We start from the raw sequence: 18,051 nt of genomic DNA, 5'->3' as shown, positions 1-18,051 counted from the left end.
ATGTCACCCTGCCCATCCCGTATGGCCCCAGGTTCATTAGAATTAAGATGGTGGGAACCAGGGTGGGTGGCCTGAGAGAAGAGGAGACCCCAGAGCAAGCTTAGAAATCTCAAGAGCTGAATTCTAATGGAGCTCCGCTAGTACTAGATACTGTGCTGAGCTCTGGATAAAGGAGGGAAACAGACCCCTGACCTCAGGGAGTGGATGGTCTTTTGTTTTATTTTGTTTTAAAAGACACCAAGCTCCCCAAGGAATATTACCATGCCCTAGTCATCTTTTTATCCTTAAGCCCTAACATAGCACCTGGCACAAAATATGAGCTCAGTGGTTAAGGACTTAGGCATTGGAGTCAGACTGCCCAAGTTGAATCCCAAGTCCAACACTTAATGAACTGGGTGACCTTAGGCAAGTTACTTAAACCTCCTTTTACTTCAGTCTTTAGAAAATAGGCTTATAACAGGACCCACTGCATGGGGTTGGCGTAAGGATTGAATGAAATGGTGAATGTAAAGTGCGCAGCACGTGGGCAGGAATGATGCTCAACAAATGTCAGCTGTGCTATTTTATCACCATGCTTATCTCACCCTTAATTTAGAGGACTTATTATCTAGACTAATTTTTGAAATCGTAAAGAAAAGGCCAAATTAGCTTTTAATAAGAGAGAGCAACTTCTGCTTAAAAACTTATGGAAAGGGTTTTGGGGAAATGTAAATTATTAAATGCTTTTCAACCAGGACATCTCCAAATACAGCAAAGATGTTACTAGGACCCATCAGGTGGATGCCTGGTGTTGAGAAGCAAAGTTCCTCACGTTCCACATGTTGGTCCTCAACTGAGAATAAAGTCATTCCAGCAAGAGAGAGTAGTACCCATGAGTCTATTTAGGAATTTCACAAATAATCATTAGAGGAATCATCAGAATAGATTCAATTTAATAGTGTTACCATCTGTTTGGTGGATTTTTCCTAATATGTGAAGTACTTCACATTCATGAGTCAGTGAATCGTAAGTTGCTCTAAAAGACCAATGTTTCTTGGAAAAATCTGGTTCTGCACCAAGCCCCATCTGGCTGACTTTCTGGTATAATGGGTAATCATAATGAAGGAATTCAGAGATCTATATAAATGCAAGCTCAGGACTTGTCAAAATACAGTGCTTCTCAGTTCAAAGACAAGCCGGCTTCTATTCTGTGCTTTCCAATTGCACTGGTAGAGACTCAAGAAACAAAATTCACTCAACAAATAGATTAAACTCCTTCTAAGTGCCAGGAAATGTGGATAGCACACAACAGAAAGAGTCTGTTCTCTAGGGTTGCCCACAGTCTAGCAGAGAAGACACTAATAAAATAATTCCCAGAAAGAGGGTTATGGTAGGGCAAGTCCAGGGGCTACTTAGCAAGGAAATCCGCCAAATTCAGGCAGGACCTTATAGACCAAGATTGTGAACTTTTGTGTAAGTGAATGAGAAAGCCAGTGAAGGTTTTAAAAAAAGGATAATGGCTTGATGACCCTCGTGCTTTGGAAGGCTCAATCTGGCCATGTGTTGGAAAAGAGTTGAGAGGGAACATGTGGGGACAAGGAGGCCAATTGGACTGTTGCTCTTTATCTAGGTAGGAGATGATAGTGACCTTGTCTAGAGAAAAGTACCAGAGGACCAGAAAGAGAACCATAAAGAAAAACAGGATATTTTGATGTATAATAGGTGGGTGTATTGCATAGCCCCTTAACTAAAAAATAAATAACATCAAGGATTCTGAAAGTCTTCTAGTTATACCTGATGCTAGCTAGCTTCGGTGTGGGGGTGAGGGGGGCTCCTTCATAGGCTTAAGCAGACAGCTGAAGTTAAAGTGGTCCCTTGTCATTTAAAGGGCATCATTTCTTTAGAAAAGCTTAGCCCTTCTCTAAACCTTAAAATTACATTATTTTGGCTCTAACAAATGCCTGGTGTGAGTCCTTCCAGAGGGGACTGTTAATGTCACTTGGGCTCTCTGAATTATTGATGAGTTTCAGGGTTTGTGGAATTAATGAGCTTCAGTAGTGGGTAAGGATAGGCATGTCGCTTTAGCAAGCCGGCCAGTCGCCCTGACTGGTGTGGCTCAGCGGTCTGGGAGTCATCCCAGTCAGCCCACAGCCTGGGCTTCAGGCCCGGTCCCTGGTTGGGGGCTTGTGAGAGGCAACCAATCAATGTTTCTTCTTTTTCATTCCCTGCCCCTTTCTCTAAAAATAAATAAATAAAATCCTTTTTAAAAAAAAGAAAGTCAGCCAGTCACCCCAGAGGAGGCTTCCTCTTACTGGCCAATGGGGTACAATTATCCCAGAAGCAGATCGAGAACAAACCTCATTCAACCCACAGGTACTCAGCGTCCCTCTGAAACCCTGAAGCTGATAGGAAGTGCAGACCCTTGGAACATAACTCGGTCCATTTAAAGAAACTGCCTGTGGATAAAGTGTTCCTGTGATGTCGTGATGTCACATGTGGAGCTTTCCCTCCCGGAGGACACCTGCCCCTCCAGGCAGTTTCAGTGTGCATCAGGCACTGAGGGCTAAGATGAGCTCCTTGGACCACAGCTTCCCAGAGTGGGCTTTGTGGGATGGCGCCCTCCACATTTCTGTAAATGGCTGTGGGGGAAAGAGTTCTGAGGTCAAATTGGAAAATGTCCTGATAGCCTCATAAGCAGGTTTCTTTATTGTAAGACTTCTCAGAGCCTTTGATATATTAATGTTGAGCATGACTTTCTAGGATAAGACCATAAGATGCAATGTTTTCCAAACTTACTTGATCGCAGAAGCTTGTTTTTGATGTCCTCTAGAAGTGGTATTCCCCAAAATTTACACTGGGAAGTATTATTTGAGATATAAAACCCACTTTAACTCCTTCCTGGAACAAAGTAGGGTAAGTAGAATATAAAATTCTTGAGGTAAGGGGGTATCTCATCTCTGTGTACCCCACAATTAACACAGGTCTTGCATCCAGTAGGTGCTAAGTAAAGTTTGTTGAAATGAAGAACAAAAACATCAAATTTGAAGTTGCTTTGGCCTTCTTCCTGGGTTGCTTACACCGGAAGAACCTAACAGATCATCTCATTCAAAATCTCATTTTATTGATGAGGAAGTTGAGTCCAAAAAAGGGAAAGTAACTTTCCTAAGATCCCACAACTTAGACAGGCAGCAGGCAGCAGAGCCCAGGTCTCCTGTGACCCTCACTGATTCATTTCAACAAATATGTGCTGAGAGTCTGCAAGGCACGAATTAGACCCCAAGTCACCTTTATGGAATTTACATTCTAATGAAGGGAGCAAGTTGTTAAACTAATTGCAAAATGAATGATTTAAGTATACTTGGGACCATTGCTCTCAGGGAGAAGGACAGGGTGCTAGGAGAGCATGAAATGGGGGCCCTGGACTGGGACACTTGGCCCTGAACCCATCTTGCTGTCTCCCACGCAGCTGCATGCCGATCGCCATGCCACTTGGCTTGTCTGAGGTCTCGGGCAAGGTTTGCATTCGTGAGGACCATAGCTTTTGACCCAAATGTTGACCCAGTTTGAACTGTCAAAAGGTTATTTTCTGGCTTGTCAATTTTTTAGTGAAGTTATACAACATTAAAACAAATAAATCCAATAGTAAAAATAAAAATAGTAATAATAGCAGCTATCATTTATTGAATACCTACTTATGTCACCCACTGTGCCAAATAGTTGACATATATTATTTCATTAACATTCTCAACAACTGTTTGAATTGGGTATTATCTCTGTTTTACAGATAAGAAAACTGAGGCCTAGAGAGTTAATTAATTTGCCGGTCATCCTACATGTAGTAAGTGAAATAGGTGGTGCTGGGATTTGAACTGAGATCTGGCCAGCTCCAAAGTCCACACTGTATTACAATACATGTTCTTTAAAGAATGTTTAGGATTAAATATTGTGAAATTGTAACTGCCATAGAAAATCAGGACCTGAAAGATATAACAAAAAAGTTATTTAACTTAGAAATAACATGTGTAAAGTGTGTAGCACAGTGGCACAGACATTTAGTCATTGTGATTACTGTCCCGAAGCACCTAACTCAGGGGCTGGCAAACTGCAGCTCACAGACCAAATCTGGCTCGTCACATGTTTTTTTAAAATAAAGTTTTATTGGAAAACAGCCATGCTCATTCATTTATAAATTGTATGTAGCTGTTTTCAAGCTACTTGGACAGAGTTAGGTTATTGCAGCAGAGACCTTATGGCTTACAAACCTAAAATATTTATTATCTGGAACTTGATAGAAAAAGTTTGCTGACTCTGATATAAGTAACTGCCTTGGTTTTCTATTTTGCCTTTCTATAAGCCCTGCGTGAGGTTATGGGTATAACTTATGATGTTACTCAAAAGAGTAGGTAAAAGTGAGTAGAAGACTCAAATATTGTGTTCAAGCCATAAGTCAGGCTTTGTTTATCATGCCCACATGATCTTATTTCATCTTCCCAACAACCCCAATTTATAAGTTGACTGAGGCTCAAAGAACTAAATATTGCCTAGGCTCGACAGCCATTGAGTGGCAGAGCCAGCCTTTGGTACGGTCCCCAAGCTTGTGCTACTCACCGGAGATGTTCTTGGCATGTTACAAGGGGTATATCTTACAGCAAGAAAAAAAAAATCTACCATTCTTAACATTTGGACCCTGTTTCCTCCCAAGACTGATTTCAAATACAAATGAGGTTTAACCAACAGCAAGTCCCAGCCGATGGACACAAATTTGAATGGGACTAATTGAGGAATGAGGGAGTCTGTAATTGTTTAGATCAGGAGGGGTGGTTGATGTTGGCTACCAAATGAGAATGCCTGAGTAGTCACCTGCACGTCCCAGCACTGCTCCTGTGATTTTGCAACTCTTTCTCAGTCACTTTTGGGTGGCAGTGCTGGTGGCATCCGTCTCACCTGTCCCAACAGGCTTCTGTGCAAAGACCACGTAGCCTACACTTCTAAAGTTCTGGAGGAAGCCCTCCTAGGCTTGGTGTACACAGTCAATAGATGTTTCTTCCATTGGATGGAAAACACAGTGGCCAGATCAATTGATTGTTTGCTGTGTGAACATCTCATAAATGAGCACTGACGAAAAGTTCTTTTCTTTTACTTTGTTGTTAACAGTTAACTATCAAAAGTCCTTGAAACACTAAAGTTGTAGATTCCAATTGATCGGCCACTTACAGAATGCCTACTTTGGCCTAGGCCTTATCCTGGACAGCTCCATTCACGTTTGTCCCTTTGAATAATAATGGGTTGATTTCCAGTTATTTCATGGCAGAAAATTCCATTTGTAGCCATACTTGTAGCAGTTAGCTGCTCATAATAATAAATTTTTGTAGATGACAGAGTGCTTTCACATCTATACCTTTCCCTGAGACTGAGCACAGGCGGAGAGAAGACAGGAACGCTTGCCAGGGAAAGGTGGTTTTTTGATAGCTCCTTGCAGACAGGGGTTGGCAGGTTTGTTAAAATGCAGACTTGAATGAAAACAAGTGGTAAAATAGAAACTGAAGTGAACCAAGTAATTTACCAGATTCTCAGACATAGATTTCTGAACCACATGCTCTGAAAGAGGGGTTTGAAAAGGTGGTCATCAAAAACCTGTAAATCTATTTGAATAGTAATAAAAACTCCCCACCTTATGACATAGTCAAAGCAGAACCAAGGCAGAGTCTAAATACTGCCTGACACTTCTTGGTTAAATCATGTCCGGCCCTCTCAGACAGATGGCCGCTCCTGTGTTAGGTTCCCACCATATTTTGTACGTCTCCCTTAGGACACTTAGCAGTGAAATATTTTGTTTATACAAATCTGTCTCCTTTCATAAGCTACATGCTTCTCAAGAATAAGAGCTAGGTCTTATTCATCTCTATACCTCCAGTGCTAGCACAGAGAAAGTGCGTAATAAATGACAGGCAAGCAGATATACAGATGAACAAAGTTAGGGAAGGGCAGCCAGCCCAGGTCTGCATTTGCAATTGCAGGCAGCCCTGGGAGGCCTCGCTAATGTCAGTCATCAGGGCTTCTCTGGGGGGGAGACCCCTTGTTAGTGACTGCAGATAAGATGGGAAGAAAAAGACCCAGGGATTCTTCCTCAGAGCAAAGACAGTTGTTAAGCAGAAAATAGGACAAAATAAATGAAAAGCCTAAGGTCTGATACAGGTGATCTAGTAACAAGAACTAGAAAAAGGTACAGCCTTTAGAAGGAGACCCAGGGTGCAGAGGGAATATGAGGAGTAAACAGAGAAATGATTGCTTTGTCCCAGACACCTGCCACAGACAGGAAAAACGAGAGTGAACGAGGAGCAAGGGTCAGGCAGAAAGCACCATTGGTCAAATTCCAACAGGCCTACATCCACTGATTCCCACTTTACAGTCCTGACCACTTTTGAAAGGGGATTTTAGATGCAGAAGGTGTGGGTGTCAGACCTGTCCCTGCCACTTCTGACTGTGCCACCTCCTGACCGCAGCCTTAGCAAGTTCTCCACCTCTGAGCCCTGGTTGCCTCTCAGTGAAGTGGCAGTTCCTAATGATACCAGCCTCTCTGGGTGCTCAGGGCACCAATGTGCCTATGGATGTGAAAGCATTTTGTCAGCTGGCAGGTGGAGTGTCAGTGTGTGTGACTGCCCTTGGCCATGGATGATCAGACCGCAACTCTGTGTGCTTTGCCTTGCAGAGGGCTGCCCTGGGTTGTGCAATGGCAACGGCAGGTGCACCTTGGACCTGAATGGGTGGCACTGCGTCTGCCAGCTGGGCTGGAGAGGAGCTGGCTGTGACACATCCATGGAGACGGCCTGTGGTGACAGTAAAGACAACGATGGAGGTAAGGCTGTGGCACCCATGAGCCCCATGCAGTTCTGGGTGGGGGGGCGCTCCAGGTGGACAGTGGGCATCACTGAGTAAACAGGCCACCAGTACACCAGCTGGCCAGTGAAGGAGGCCTGCAGGGCAGACATAAAACTGTCCATGTGCTCTAAGGAATGAGTACACGTCACTAGTTTTTCCATTTGAATTAATTAAAAATGAGTAAATAAAATTAATTGCCATCCAACAGCAAGTGCAGAGGAAAAAGCATGTGGAACAAAGAATTTTCTAACAATTCAATAGTGGAATGAGTTGCCTGACAAAGCTATGAGATCCCCTTCACTGGAAGTGGACAAGGCCATCCAATTCTGGATCACAGGAAGTGGCTGAAAGAATACTTCTCCAAGGTAGAGTTACCTTGGGTCAAGGTTCCATCTCTGATTGTGGTGGTAACCCTCAATAAGCACATTGGGGGCCACCTTCTGCCCCTGTGAGCTTGTAATAGAATTTTTCTTTGCTGTTGGATTTTTTTTCTAAGTGCTGGATACTCAAAACCCTAAGGAAGGGAAGCCTCGTCTTGTGAAACATTTATTACCTGAGAGCAAAGAGATCAGGGTTCTAAACCAGTTCTTTGACTCCCTATGTATCCTCAGGCAAGCCACGTGATGTCTCTGGGCCTCACACTTCCAATCTGTAGAATGAAGTGGTTGGATGATGAAGACCTTTCCAGTTCCTTACATTAGAGCTAGAATTAGCCCCCATCTTCCTGTTGTACAAACTTGGATAAATCCAACCATAATGTGCTCTACTTTCTCACTTGGAAGATGGACTGATTCTTCCTGACCCCTACCAATCTTGGCGGTTATAAAGAGAATAAAAACATAGAAATATGAATAAAAAAGTTGAAACAGTCAACCTTCCTTTCTAATGAAGTTCGACCATTTGTCCTGGTCCAAATGTGTTTATGCAGCTCCCTCACATTCATACCAGGGACTGTCTAGTACACAGCAGAATAGGAAATCAACAGACCAGGGAGTCTGTATCCCACCCACTGGGAATTTTCTACCTAGCGTGATTCTGTAATCTCAAAGCACCATAAGGATTAAAAGGCCAATTGTGTGCTGTTGTGATTACTCTGGATCATTTATTTGTCTTGAGTTGGCTGTAGCAACCTGGAAAGGAATGTTCCACACTGCTGGTCTTTGTCTGAGCCAGTTTTCATTCCTTCTATCAGCTGCCTGCATCCAGGAGGTGGTTGGGCCTGTCCACCCAGGCCTGGGTCCATGGAGTAATTGTCAACAGTCACTCATGGGCCTGGGCCTTGGTTCCCAGACAGAGACCATATGTCCATGTTCTCTTCCTGACACCTTTCAGGGCTGAAATGTCCCTTAATCAATCTGAAATTTGTGGAGTTCATTAATTCTTGTGGTCCATAAATATTCAGAATCCCTATAGTAGGGCCAAGCCCTAGGTACAGAGATGGAGAAGTCATGTCCCTGCACCTCAAGAACATAGATGAGTAGAGTAGGAATGACCTAAAGTTAAGTGCTAATGGATGTTCATAAGCACGGCTGTGCAGTTAGATATTGGTACTGTGGGAGTGGGCAGACATTCATCAGGGAGGTGATACCTGAGTAGGGCAGCCTTTCCAGAAAGGAAAGGGCTTTCTGTCCAGAGAGGTCATTATGGCAAAGTCAGGCTAAACAGGGAAAGGCACCCAGTAACCCTTGGTGATACCAGTGGTCTTCAGGTAAGAGGAAGTGCAATAATATTCGCTCTTCACAGGAAAGAGATGTTAACCTAAGTTATCTGCATAATTTCCTCCACAGTCCCCTTCATTTTGCCTGTGTAGACACAACAGCAGTGACGAACAGGAAATTCATGCAGTAGGAGAGAGGGGCGAGGAGCAGCACCAGGAAGTCATTCTATTCTCAAGAGTCCAGGGTCTCGGCCAAAGCCTTCCACAGCTATTGAACATCTAGCAGCGATAGAACTGAATGTCCTTGAGAAATGTGAGGAGAGGGTGCATCTCCCCCATAGCACACACACAAAAATTGGAGGTTATAAAAGAAGGTTCATTTATTCTCTCGTGTAAAACACAGTCCAGTGCTTCCTCTGTTACTAACCTTCCAAGCCAGCCCTCCCAGCACTAGAACTCACCCGTGTTTACATGGTGAGGGAGTCCATAGCCCCACAGCTTTGGTGGGAGAAAGAAACAGGGTGCCTGATCCAGATCCCAAAGGAGCAGAGATTCCTCCAGCTGCTCTGGCAGATGAACCAGCAGGAGCTAGAAAAGAACAATCAGAAAATCCCTCAATTTTTGCTTACATTTATGAAGCATGTTATAGGCTGAAAGGTTCTTTTACTTTTTAGAAAAGTCATAGAATAGCAGCCCTGTAACCTGAATTCGTTCACTTACTCCACAAACATTAACTGAATGTCTGCTCGGCATCTGGTCCTGCCCTGGGTTCTGGGGCCTCAGAGACAGATAAGACACAGTCCCTGCCCTTGTGAAATTCACAGTCTGGAGGGAGAGAGAAACAGCACACAGCAGCAATGCGGGGGATCATTGCTGTGCTGAAGGAGCATCCACTCGTTCAGCTGATACTATCAAATGCCGGGATATCCCACCAGGACCTTGATATGGTCCCGCTCCAGTGAGGCTTCCAGTCTAGCCAGGAAGACAACTAGCTGAGGAAGCCAGATTATTGAGGGAGCTCAGCCTTGGTTTTTGACTGTGAAATGAGGAAACGTGTCACCTCAGAGCCCTCTTGGTTCGGTGGCTTCTCCACCCTTTGGGGCAATCCAGGGGAAAGTGCAGGGAGGTCCCTGCTTTGCACAATGGCACAGGGGAAACAACCACCTGGCAGAGACAGGGCCCTCCCCACTGGCCTCGCTATCACTCTGGGTCTTCGCCAAATGGGGGCGGTGTTAGTGGAGGGAAAAACAGGGCAGGCCGAACAAGGCAGCACAAGAGTGAGCCATATTTAGCTCTGGGCTGTTTTCAGTTAGTCAAGCACACATTTGTTGGGCTCCTGCTGTCTACAAGTCTCCATGCTCCTTTCCAGGGGGGCATAAAGACCAACAAACATGGCCTAGTCTTTTTCCATCAGGAAGCTCACAGTCATTTGGAAGTAATGATACCCAAACAACTAAATTGAATAGAAGCAGGATGAAATAAGTGCCTTTATTTCAGCCATGATGTGGGATGCGGTATAATCCCAAATAGGTAAGTCAGGGTGGAGGAAAGAAGTGTTAAGAGTCCTGCTGAGTGATTATTCTTGGCTCATATGACTCAGCAGCTTAGAGAAGGAATTAGCAGATTTTCATGTCAAGTAACAGGACTGGAAGAGACAACATCGATTCCAGCTCCCTTCTCCTACTCCCTTGCACGTTTCAGAGCGGGAATGTGACATCATTACCCTTTGCGACAGCGTGGATGGACCTGGAGAACATTATGCTAAGGGAAATAAGCCAGTAAGAGAAAGACAAGTATCATGTGATTTCACCCATATGTGGAAACTAATGAACAATGTAAACTAACAAAGTGGAGACGAACTGAATGGATACAGAGAACAGACTGATAGCTAGCTGTCAGAGGGGAGGGCCCGGGCACTGGGTGAGAAAGGTAAAGGGGTTAAGCAAAGGAAAAAAAAGGAAAGACTCATGGACACAGACAACAGTATGGTGATGGCTAGAGGAAAGGGGGGTGAGGGGGAGGTAGGAGAGGGTAAATGAGGGATAAATTTACCCTTGAGTGACGGAAGGAGATTTGACTTGGGGTGGTGAACACACAATACAATATACAGATGGTGTATTACAGAATTGGACACCTGAAACCTATATAATTTTATTAACCAATGTCACCCCAATAAATTCAGTTTTAAAAGAGTCACAGAGAAAGTCATTAACACAGCCTAGTCTGAGACCCAAGACTCTTGAGCCATTCCACGTGGCCCTGTGATCCTAGAGGGCTTGCACCTTCTCCTAGTGATTGACTTACTCTCCTCCCAGAAATGTCGTGTGAGTACTTACTTGAATTTAAACAGGCTACAATAGTATCACAAAGCCAGCCGGAGTATGAGAAGGATAACTGCTATGTCATTTTACAGTTTGCAAAGCAATTGCGCATCCACCCAGCATCACTGGGAGGCCTGTGGTATTGTTTGCCCCTTACTGTTTCCTTATGATGGGGAAACCAGGGCCTAACATGCAGAAGTATTTTGCTCGGGTCTTGCAGCCTGCAGGGGAGCATTTCTGTTGTAGATTGTGAGGTCTGGCCACATTAGAGAGTTTCAGTGTGCCCAGGCTTTAGACTTACGGCTCTACCATGAACTCAGCTATGATTCTTTAAGTTATCTGAGAACTCCCGGTTTCTCCTCTTTACAATTTGCTAGGCTTAAAGCAATCCTTCCCAAATTAAACCTGGATTTCAAGCTTCATTAAGAATGCAGTTTCAGTGTTTTTAAACTATGAGACCAAAAAAAAAAAAGTTACATGATATGGCTGAGTTGGCTTTAGCGTTATTGGTTTGTTTTTGTTTTCCTTTATGGCTGTTGTCTAGATTTAAAAACAAAAACCAGGTCCCGAGTGGCTCTCAGTGATGCCTAGCCTCCAGAGCCCCTGTCAGGCCTGCCGTGTCGGTCTCAAATGCCTCCAGATTTCACCCAGGGCACAGTTGGTGGGAGGGACCTGCGGGGTGGGCAGGCACCGAGGCCCTGACTCCCCAAGGTGAATTCCTCAGTGTGCCCCACTTAGTGAAGAGGGTGTGCCTATTCCTGTTCCTTTGTCAAGCCCCGTATGAAGTGCCGTCACATACATCTCATGTGTTACACACAGACTTCCTGATAGGGATGTTCCTTTCATGCCCATTTCACAGACAGTGAAACTGTACCCAAACATGCTAAGTGTCTGTACAATAAGGGTAATGATGCCTACCTTGCAGGGTTGCTGTGATTGTATGCTGAAATATGCTATAGGTGACATATTTAAAGTGCCTGAGAGAAAACACAGCGCAGTGATTCGAAGTAGAGGATCTGTACCCAGGCTGGATTGGCATCCTGGCTCCCCCATTTGCTGGAGCATGACCTTGAATGAGTCATTCAACTTCATCATCTGCAAATGTCGGCTCTCTTTTTACTGCTTCTTTCCGCCTATAATCATAGCAACATGATGTTTATTATGAAATAAATGTATATTTGTATGTAACTAACAGTCTTAAACATTGAAATTATAAAATTTTAGAGTATATATTCTACTTTTTTTCACTTACAATTATACTTTTTCTCCATATAATAATGTATGGTGACCTTTTTATTCCTGGATTAAAATTTATATTTCAAACCATCCTGCTCCTTTATGGAAGGAAAAAAATATCAAATATATGCAAAGCAAAACAATAGCCATTGTTGAGAGGGCATCCCGAGGTGCTGGGTGCTCTGCCGGACTCTGCCCATGGTCACCAACCCTCAGCCCACCTGCAAGGCAGACACTGACACGTAGGGAAACTGCGGCTCGGTCAGCTGATTGTGCTTTGCTCAAAGCCACGCGGCGGGAGGGCGAGGATAAGGATGGAACCGGTGTTTAAAAGGAACCCAGAATAAATTGTCACTGGAGTTTAACCAGACCTCTTTTGATAAAGAATCTTTCATAAGCTCCAAGGTATGATCATTTCTTTAGGCAGTGCTGGTCCCGTGAAGAATAATCACAGATTGCAATTCCGATCATTGATGGATGCAGCCTGGACGGAGAACCTCAGGAAAACTAAGAACAAAGCTCCCTGTCCTTTCTCCTGCTCGTCTCCCGTGGCTGGGATGGAGAATTCACATAAAGCCATAGAATTTGTTCACCCTTCAGACTATCTCTAAAACCATGTTTCTTGTGATAAGAGATAAGAGAAATTGACCTTTAAAAATCCTGTGTTCTAAGGGACAGATAAAGATTTTGCAAGCCTTTTCAAAGGAAGCAGAGAATTTATTATAGTAAATGACAAAAACTTCTCCCAGATGTGTACAGAAGAGGCTCATTCCGCCCTCCACCCCCTAGGGCCTCCCACATGCTACTCACAGCCGGTGAAACAGCTCTGCGGCCAGACTGCTGACAGTGGTGCGATGAGGCTGGCTGAGAGCTGGGGAGTGGGGGAGGAGTTCAGCCTGCAGAGAGACAGATGGACTTGTTATACACTGTCCACAGGACTATCAATTTAAGGAACCACGCAAACAACTGTGATGCAGAGTGTACTAGCCCACAGATTTCCCCAACCGGCCCCCAGCTCCGTTCTCCTTTTTGCTTCTTCTTGTCCATCTTTCTAGTCTCTGTTGAAGCATTCTTTCTTCCAGGAAATATTCCAGCCCCCCAGCCTGGAATATTCCCAGTTGGGAACCCCCAACTGGGTTCCCACTGTTGGCTGGCCTTCCACAGCCCCTTCCATCCCCCGCTTCCTTCTTTTCCAGCACTGTTTTCTCAGTCTGACCAACCAAACTGAATCCTTGGGAGGCATGACTGTTTGATTGTCTGTCCAGTGCCCAACACAGGGCCTGCCAGCCACATGACAGGTGCTAAAGAACAGAACAAGCCTGCCCCCTGTGCCTTCTTTCTAAGGAAAGGAATAGGTTCCTCCAAGGAGGGGTGACTTCATTACATCCCATGGCACTCAGTGGACCTGGCCAAACTGATCCATTTGGGATTCTCACATGATCATTCATTCATTTTTTTTCACTCATTCAACAACTACAGTGCTTTGTGTTCAAGGCGCTGTGCTATGCATTTGGGATACAGAAATAAAACAGGTCAGTTCCTGCCCTCTGTGGAGGGGGACAGGATAGAGAAATAGACCTAACAGCTGGACTTGGAGAAAGATAGGGGAGCAAATTCCCAACTCTGCTATTTTATTAGCAGTATGATGACAGGTAGATCACTTAACCCGAGCCCCAGCATCCTCATTTGTAGAGATGGGAAGGCTAGCTGACCACCTTTGATAGAACTCTCATGCACACCTTTCACTCTCTGCAAGAGTTACAGCAGGCAGCCCGCCACCAAAGGAAAAGGGCCTGGGGCATATGAAGGCCAGAAGGTAGCCATCACGCAGGTTAGCCTCAGAGGCGGCCCCATTGACCTTCCACTTTACAGACCCGGACACTGACATCAGAGAGGGGGGTGAGTCGCCCAATATCACTGGCAGCTATTAAGATCACAAAATGAGCAGAAAGCCACTTCTAGTCAGGACTGCAAGGGATGGCAGAGGTCTTCACCCACCTCTGTGCCCTTGTGGCTGTCTGCAGAGGAGGCTCTGGGGACAGCAACAGGCATGGGAAAGACAGCAAAATTTTCTTACAGTGAATTGCTCACTAACTCTTCCCAACCTAGCAACCTTTCAGCAATGCTGAGAGTTTGGTAGGGTTTATTACCCCAGTTTTACACCCATAAATTACATCTCAGACATATGAAGGGACGTGCCCAAGGTCTCACAGCTGGAGAATGGCAGATCCAGGGAAGGAACTGGTTCTTCAGGATTCTAGCCTGGATTTTTTTTTTCTCACACATAATCCTGCCCCTAGTTCTTAAGGTCATTTGATACTCAGCAGCAGGGTAGGCACTGAGGGATGCAAGGGGAAATGACATGGCCCTCATGCTCAAGTTGATAGCACGCAGATGGAAATGTCAGCAGAACCAATGCACCATGCAGCATTTCAGCATGAGGGAGGGGTCTTCAAGTTCAAGGGTCACATGAACCACTTTGGAGTATCCATTTAGTGACTCAGAGACCTGGCCTCCTTTTTTCTTTTTTTTCTTCCTCCTTGCCTGCCTGCCTTCCTTCTTTCTCTTCTTTATTCTTTCTTTCATCTTTCTTTTTAATTCCTATTCTGCCTTTTTTCTTTCCATTTCCTTCCCTCTTTTCTTTGCCCTCCACTCCTACCAGAGCTCACTGCTGAACGTGGCATTGCTTCACCTCTCCCAGACTCAAGGAGCCTGAATGGCCTCTGACTTTTTCTTCTGCCCTTCTTCACCTCCACCAGAAGCTGGGCATTAGAGTTTAGGAGGGTTTTATTGAAAACTTGAAGGAGCCCTGGCTAGGTGGCTCGGTTGGTTGTAGCATCATCCCATACACCACAAAGGATTCAATCCACAGACGGGGTGCTTATGGGAGACAACCAGTCAATGTTTCTCTCTTCCTCTCTCTCTTAAATCAATGAAACATATCCTTGGGTGAGAATATTTTTTTAATTTTAAAGAAAAGAAATCTTGAAAATTCCCTTTTCCTGTTGGTGTTTTGTGCCTTTTGTGTTAAGTTTTTCTGCTGTGATAATGAGGGTCTCACCATGGGAATAGCAAATATAGGAAACATGGGCATTTTATAAGTCAAACAACTTGTGTGTAATATACAATTAAGTAAAATATGAAGTGCTTTGGGAATGTAAATGTTTCCAGACTGGCCAAAACCAGAGAATCTAAAAAACTATATATTGATGTATTTCTAGTCTACCCCAAATTTACTTTTCTGTCCCCAAAGCATACTTTTTCCTCTCAATATGACTCTTCTAAAATTGTCATCTATGCCTAAGAAAGTGAAACTGTGGACAATTCTCTTGCTGTAGAGCAGTTGTACACCCTGTTGCAGGCTACCACGTGCTGCATGGGAAAATATAAAGAGGGGCTTGCCCTGGCTGGGTAGCTCAGCTTGTTAGAACATTGTCCCATACACCAAAAGGTTGTGGGTTCAATTCCCGGTCAAGGCATATGCCTAGGCTGTGCGTTCAGTCCCTGGCCAGGGTGCATACAGGAGACAACCAATGGATGTTTCTCTCTCACGTCAATGTTTCTCCATCTCTCTCTCTCCCTCACCCTAAAATCAATTAATGTATCCTCAGGTGGGGACTAAAAATAATAATAACAAATAAAAAATAAAGACGGGCTTGCCTGAAAGCTGGTCTTGTAAATTGAGCCTTTGATAAGAATTTTATGGGCTCTACTCATTTTTAAAACATGTACATATCATTAAAATATGATTGTCTCTATTAGCAGAGGTTTAGCCCACATTTACTACGCAGCAAATATTTGCTGAATGAATGAATAGGGAGCATCAACGTAGGAAGGTGTAGGCAGACAAAATTCTTGGTCTGGCATTAATCACTTACCTGCAATGCATACCGCGTGAGCAATTCCCCAGCCCCAGGATCTCTCATAAGAGCACTGTTTGTGGGATGTCTCCATTTCAGAGGACCTTAATTTTCAAGTCCCCTGAGTTCTCTACCATCCTAACTTACAGGTATATTGCTATGGCCATGTTTATCTAATTCTCCCAGGCTACATGAGGCAGGGCTGCCAGGAAATGTATGCATGGGGAGGGGGCCTCCACAGGGCCATATGGCAGGTGTGTTATCACGATACCTGTTCAACAGAAGCACCTGGCCAGGAGCTAAGAGTAACTTATTTTTCAAGCACTTAGGCACTGGTCATCACGCTAAGTGCTTCACATCCATGACCTAACCCAATCCTCCCGGCATCTCTGTGAGGTTGGTCTGCCTGTACATTTTACAGATGGGCAAACCAAAGCTCAAAGCCCTTGCTAAAACTTTCATGTCCGGCAAGATGGCCAACTAGATCATCACAAGGGCCCTCTGGCCACAAGAAACATTTGTTTTTAAAACTTACTGCTGAATGTTTTTAAAAAGGAAAAGAAAAGGAATGCGGGGGAGCCCATATTCCAGAAGCAAGGGTGAAGGTGAAAGCCAGAGTGGTGGACACTGGGATCCTGAGATGGGTCAGAGAGCCCTGATCTCCAGGAGCTTGTGGTGTCGGAGGGAGACAGAGTCAAAATTACAACAGGGCGGAGATGAGCGCCGCTATGGAGGCTGCCGTGGGTGCTGAAAGTGCCCAGGAGCGCAGCATTTCAGCAAGACTCAGAAATTCATGTTTTCCACTGAAGAAATAGTTCCTAAAAATTTCTTCATGACTCAAAAACCTTTCATGTATCACAAAGTACTGAGTTCAAATTTCTGAGTCAGCTTCTTCACTGACTGACTATGAGACCGTAACCAAGTCACTTGACCGTTATGAGCCTCTGGTTCTTTCTCTAAAATGGGGGTGGTGGGGCCGACAGTGAGAGAGTTGGAAAGACTCCGTGACACTTTCCTTAAGAACATTCCTTGTAAAGCATTTGGCATAATGCCTGTCACTCAGTAAGTGGTAGCTCTGATCATCATCATCATCATCATCCCTATATTAAAAGTATTAGTAACAGTAATTCCAGGATAACCTTCTTCCAAGGTGCCACAAAGCAGGGTATTTATAAAGAGGTAAAAGACTGGCTTCCAGGGACAGCTTTGGTGGTAAACAAGAGCAGGCAAGAGCTAATAAAATTTCAAATTAGCCATGACTTTTCACGGCCCTTCAATTGTGCTAGCTGATTTAATGGTCAACGTCCCTGCTCACTGGGATTGAATAATGGACCATTTCTGCTGACTTATGGATGCGGCAGCTGAATCTGTCATGCTAACATCAATAGCAGAATGCAAATAACCCTCAGCTCGGGCTGTAATTATGTGTTTAAGCAACGTCTGACAGCGCCTTATGATGGAGCCTGCCGACTGCAGGAGAAGGCAGGTGCTTTGCTAGGCAGTTAGTTGGTGTATTTGGGAACTGGGACAGGAGCCACAAGTTAGGACCTGGGACTGTGCTGGGGTGATGAGACCTGTCCACATATCAGCCTGAATCTGGCAGGGGAGCAGACAAAAGGCAAATGGCCCTTCACTAAAGTGAACTGTTCTAGGTTCAGGGTCGAGAAGGGGAACTACCCCTTATTCAGCAATAACTGAATGCCAGATACTCTGCTAGATGTGGGGACATATTTATTTATGTAACAAATACTTATGTGACACTTATCCCCATGTGAGAGAGGTGATAAACTGAAGCCAGGGACTTTAAGTAACTTGCCCAAGGTCACACAGTATAAGTTTCAGAGCCAGAATTTGAGCCCAGATAGTCTGGCTCTAGAATCCATACCCTTTATCATTGTGCTGCCCTCAAGGAGGATGCCAGGTCTTGGATACCGTGAAGAAGTGAACAAGAAATATAGGGGATTTTGTTCCTAATTTATTAAGAAAAAAACGGGGTTTCACGGAGATCAAGGAAGTTGCCTGGGGCCATGACCCCTCCAAGGTGAGTAAGGAAGCTTAGGGGTGCTGCCCGCTTGGGCGGGGCACCCAGGCTTGCCACTGCCTATGCAGTAGCACTCTG

The 18,051-nt window shown here is 44.7% G+C and overlaps 1 protein-coding gene across 8 annotated transcripts in view; it reads left to right on the top strand.

Moving 5' to 3' along the window:
* TENM4 (teneurin transmembrane protein 4) overlaps positions 1-18,051 on the top strand; it is a 737,502-nt gene that overhangs the window by 625,198 nt on the left and 94,253 nt on the right. For all 8 annotated transcript variants that reach the window (XM_053924565.2, XM_053924563.2, XM_053924561.2 and 5 more), the window contains one exon: positions 6,689-6,835. In XM_053924565.2, coding sequence (XP_053780540.1) covers positions 6,689-6,835 — 147 coding nt within the window. The remainder of the gene's footprint in view (positions 1-6,688; positions 6,836-18,051) is intronic.

This window comes from Desmodus rotundus, chromosome 5, assembly GCF_022682495.2.
Source record: "Desmodus rotundus isolate HL8 chromosome 5, HLdesRot8A.1, whole genome shotgun sequence".
In the NCBI taxonomy this organism is placed as follows: domain Eukaryota; kingdom Metazoa; phylum Chordata; class Mammalia; order Chiroptera; family Phyllostomidae; genus Desmodus; species Desmodus rotundus.
The sequence above is the reverse complement of the archived record's forward strand: the minus strand, read 5'-3'. Positions and strand labels throughout refer to the sequence as shown.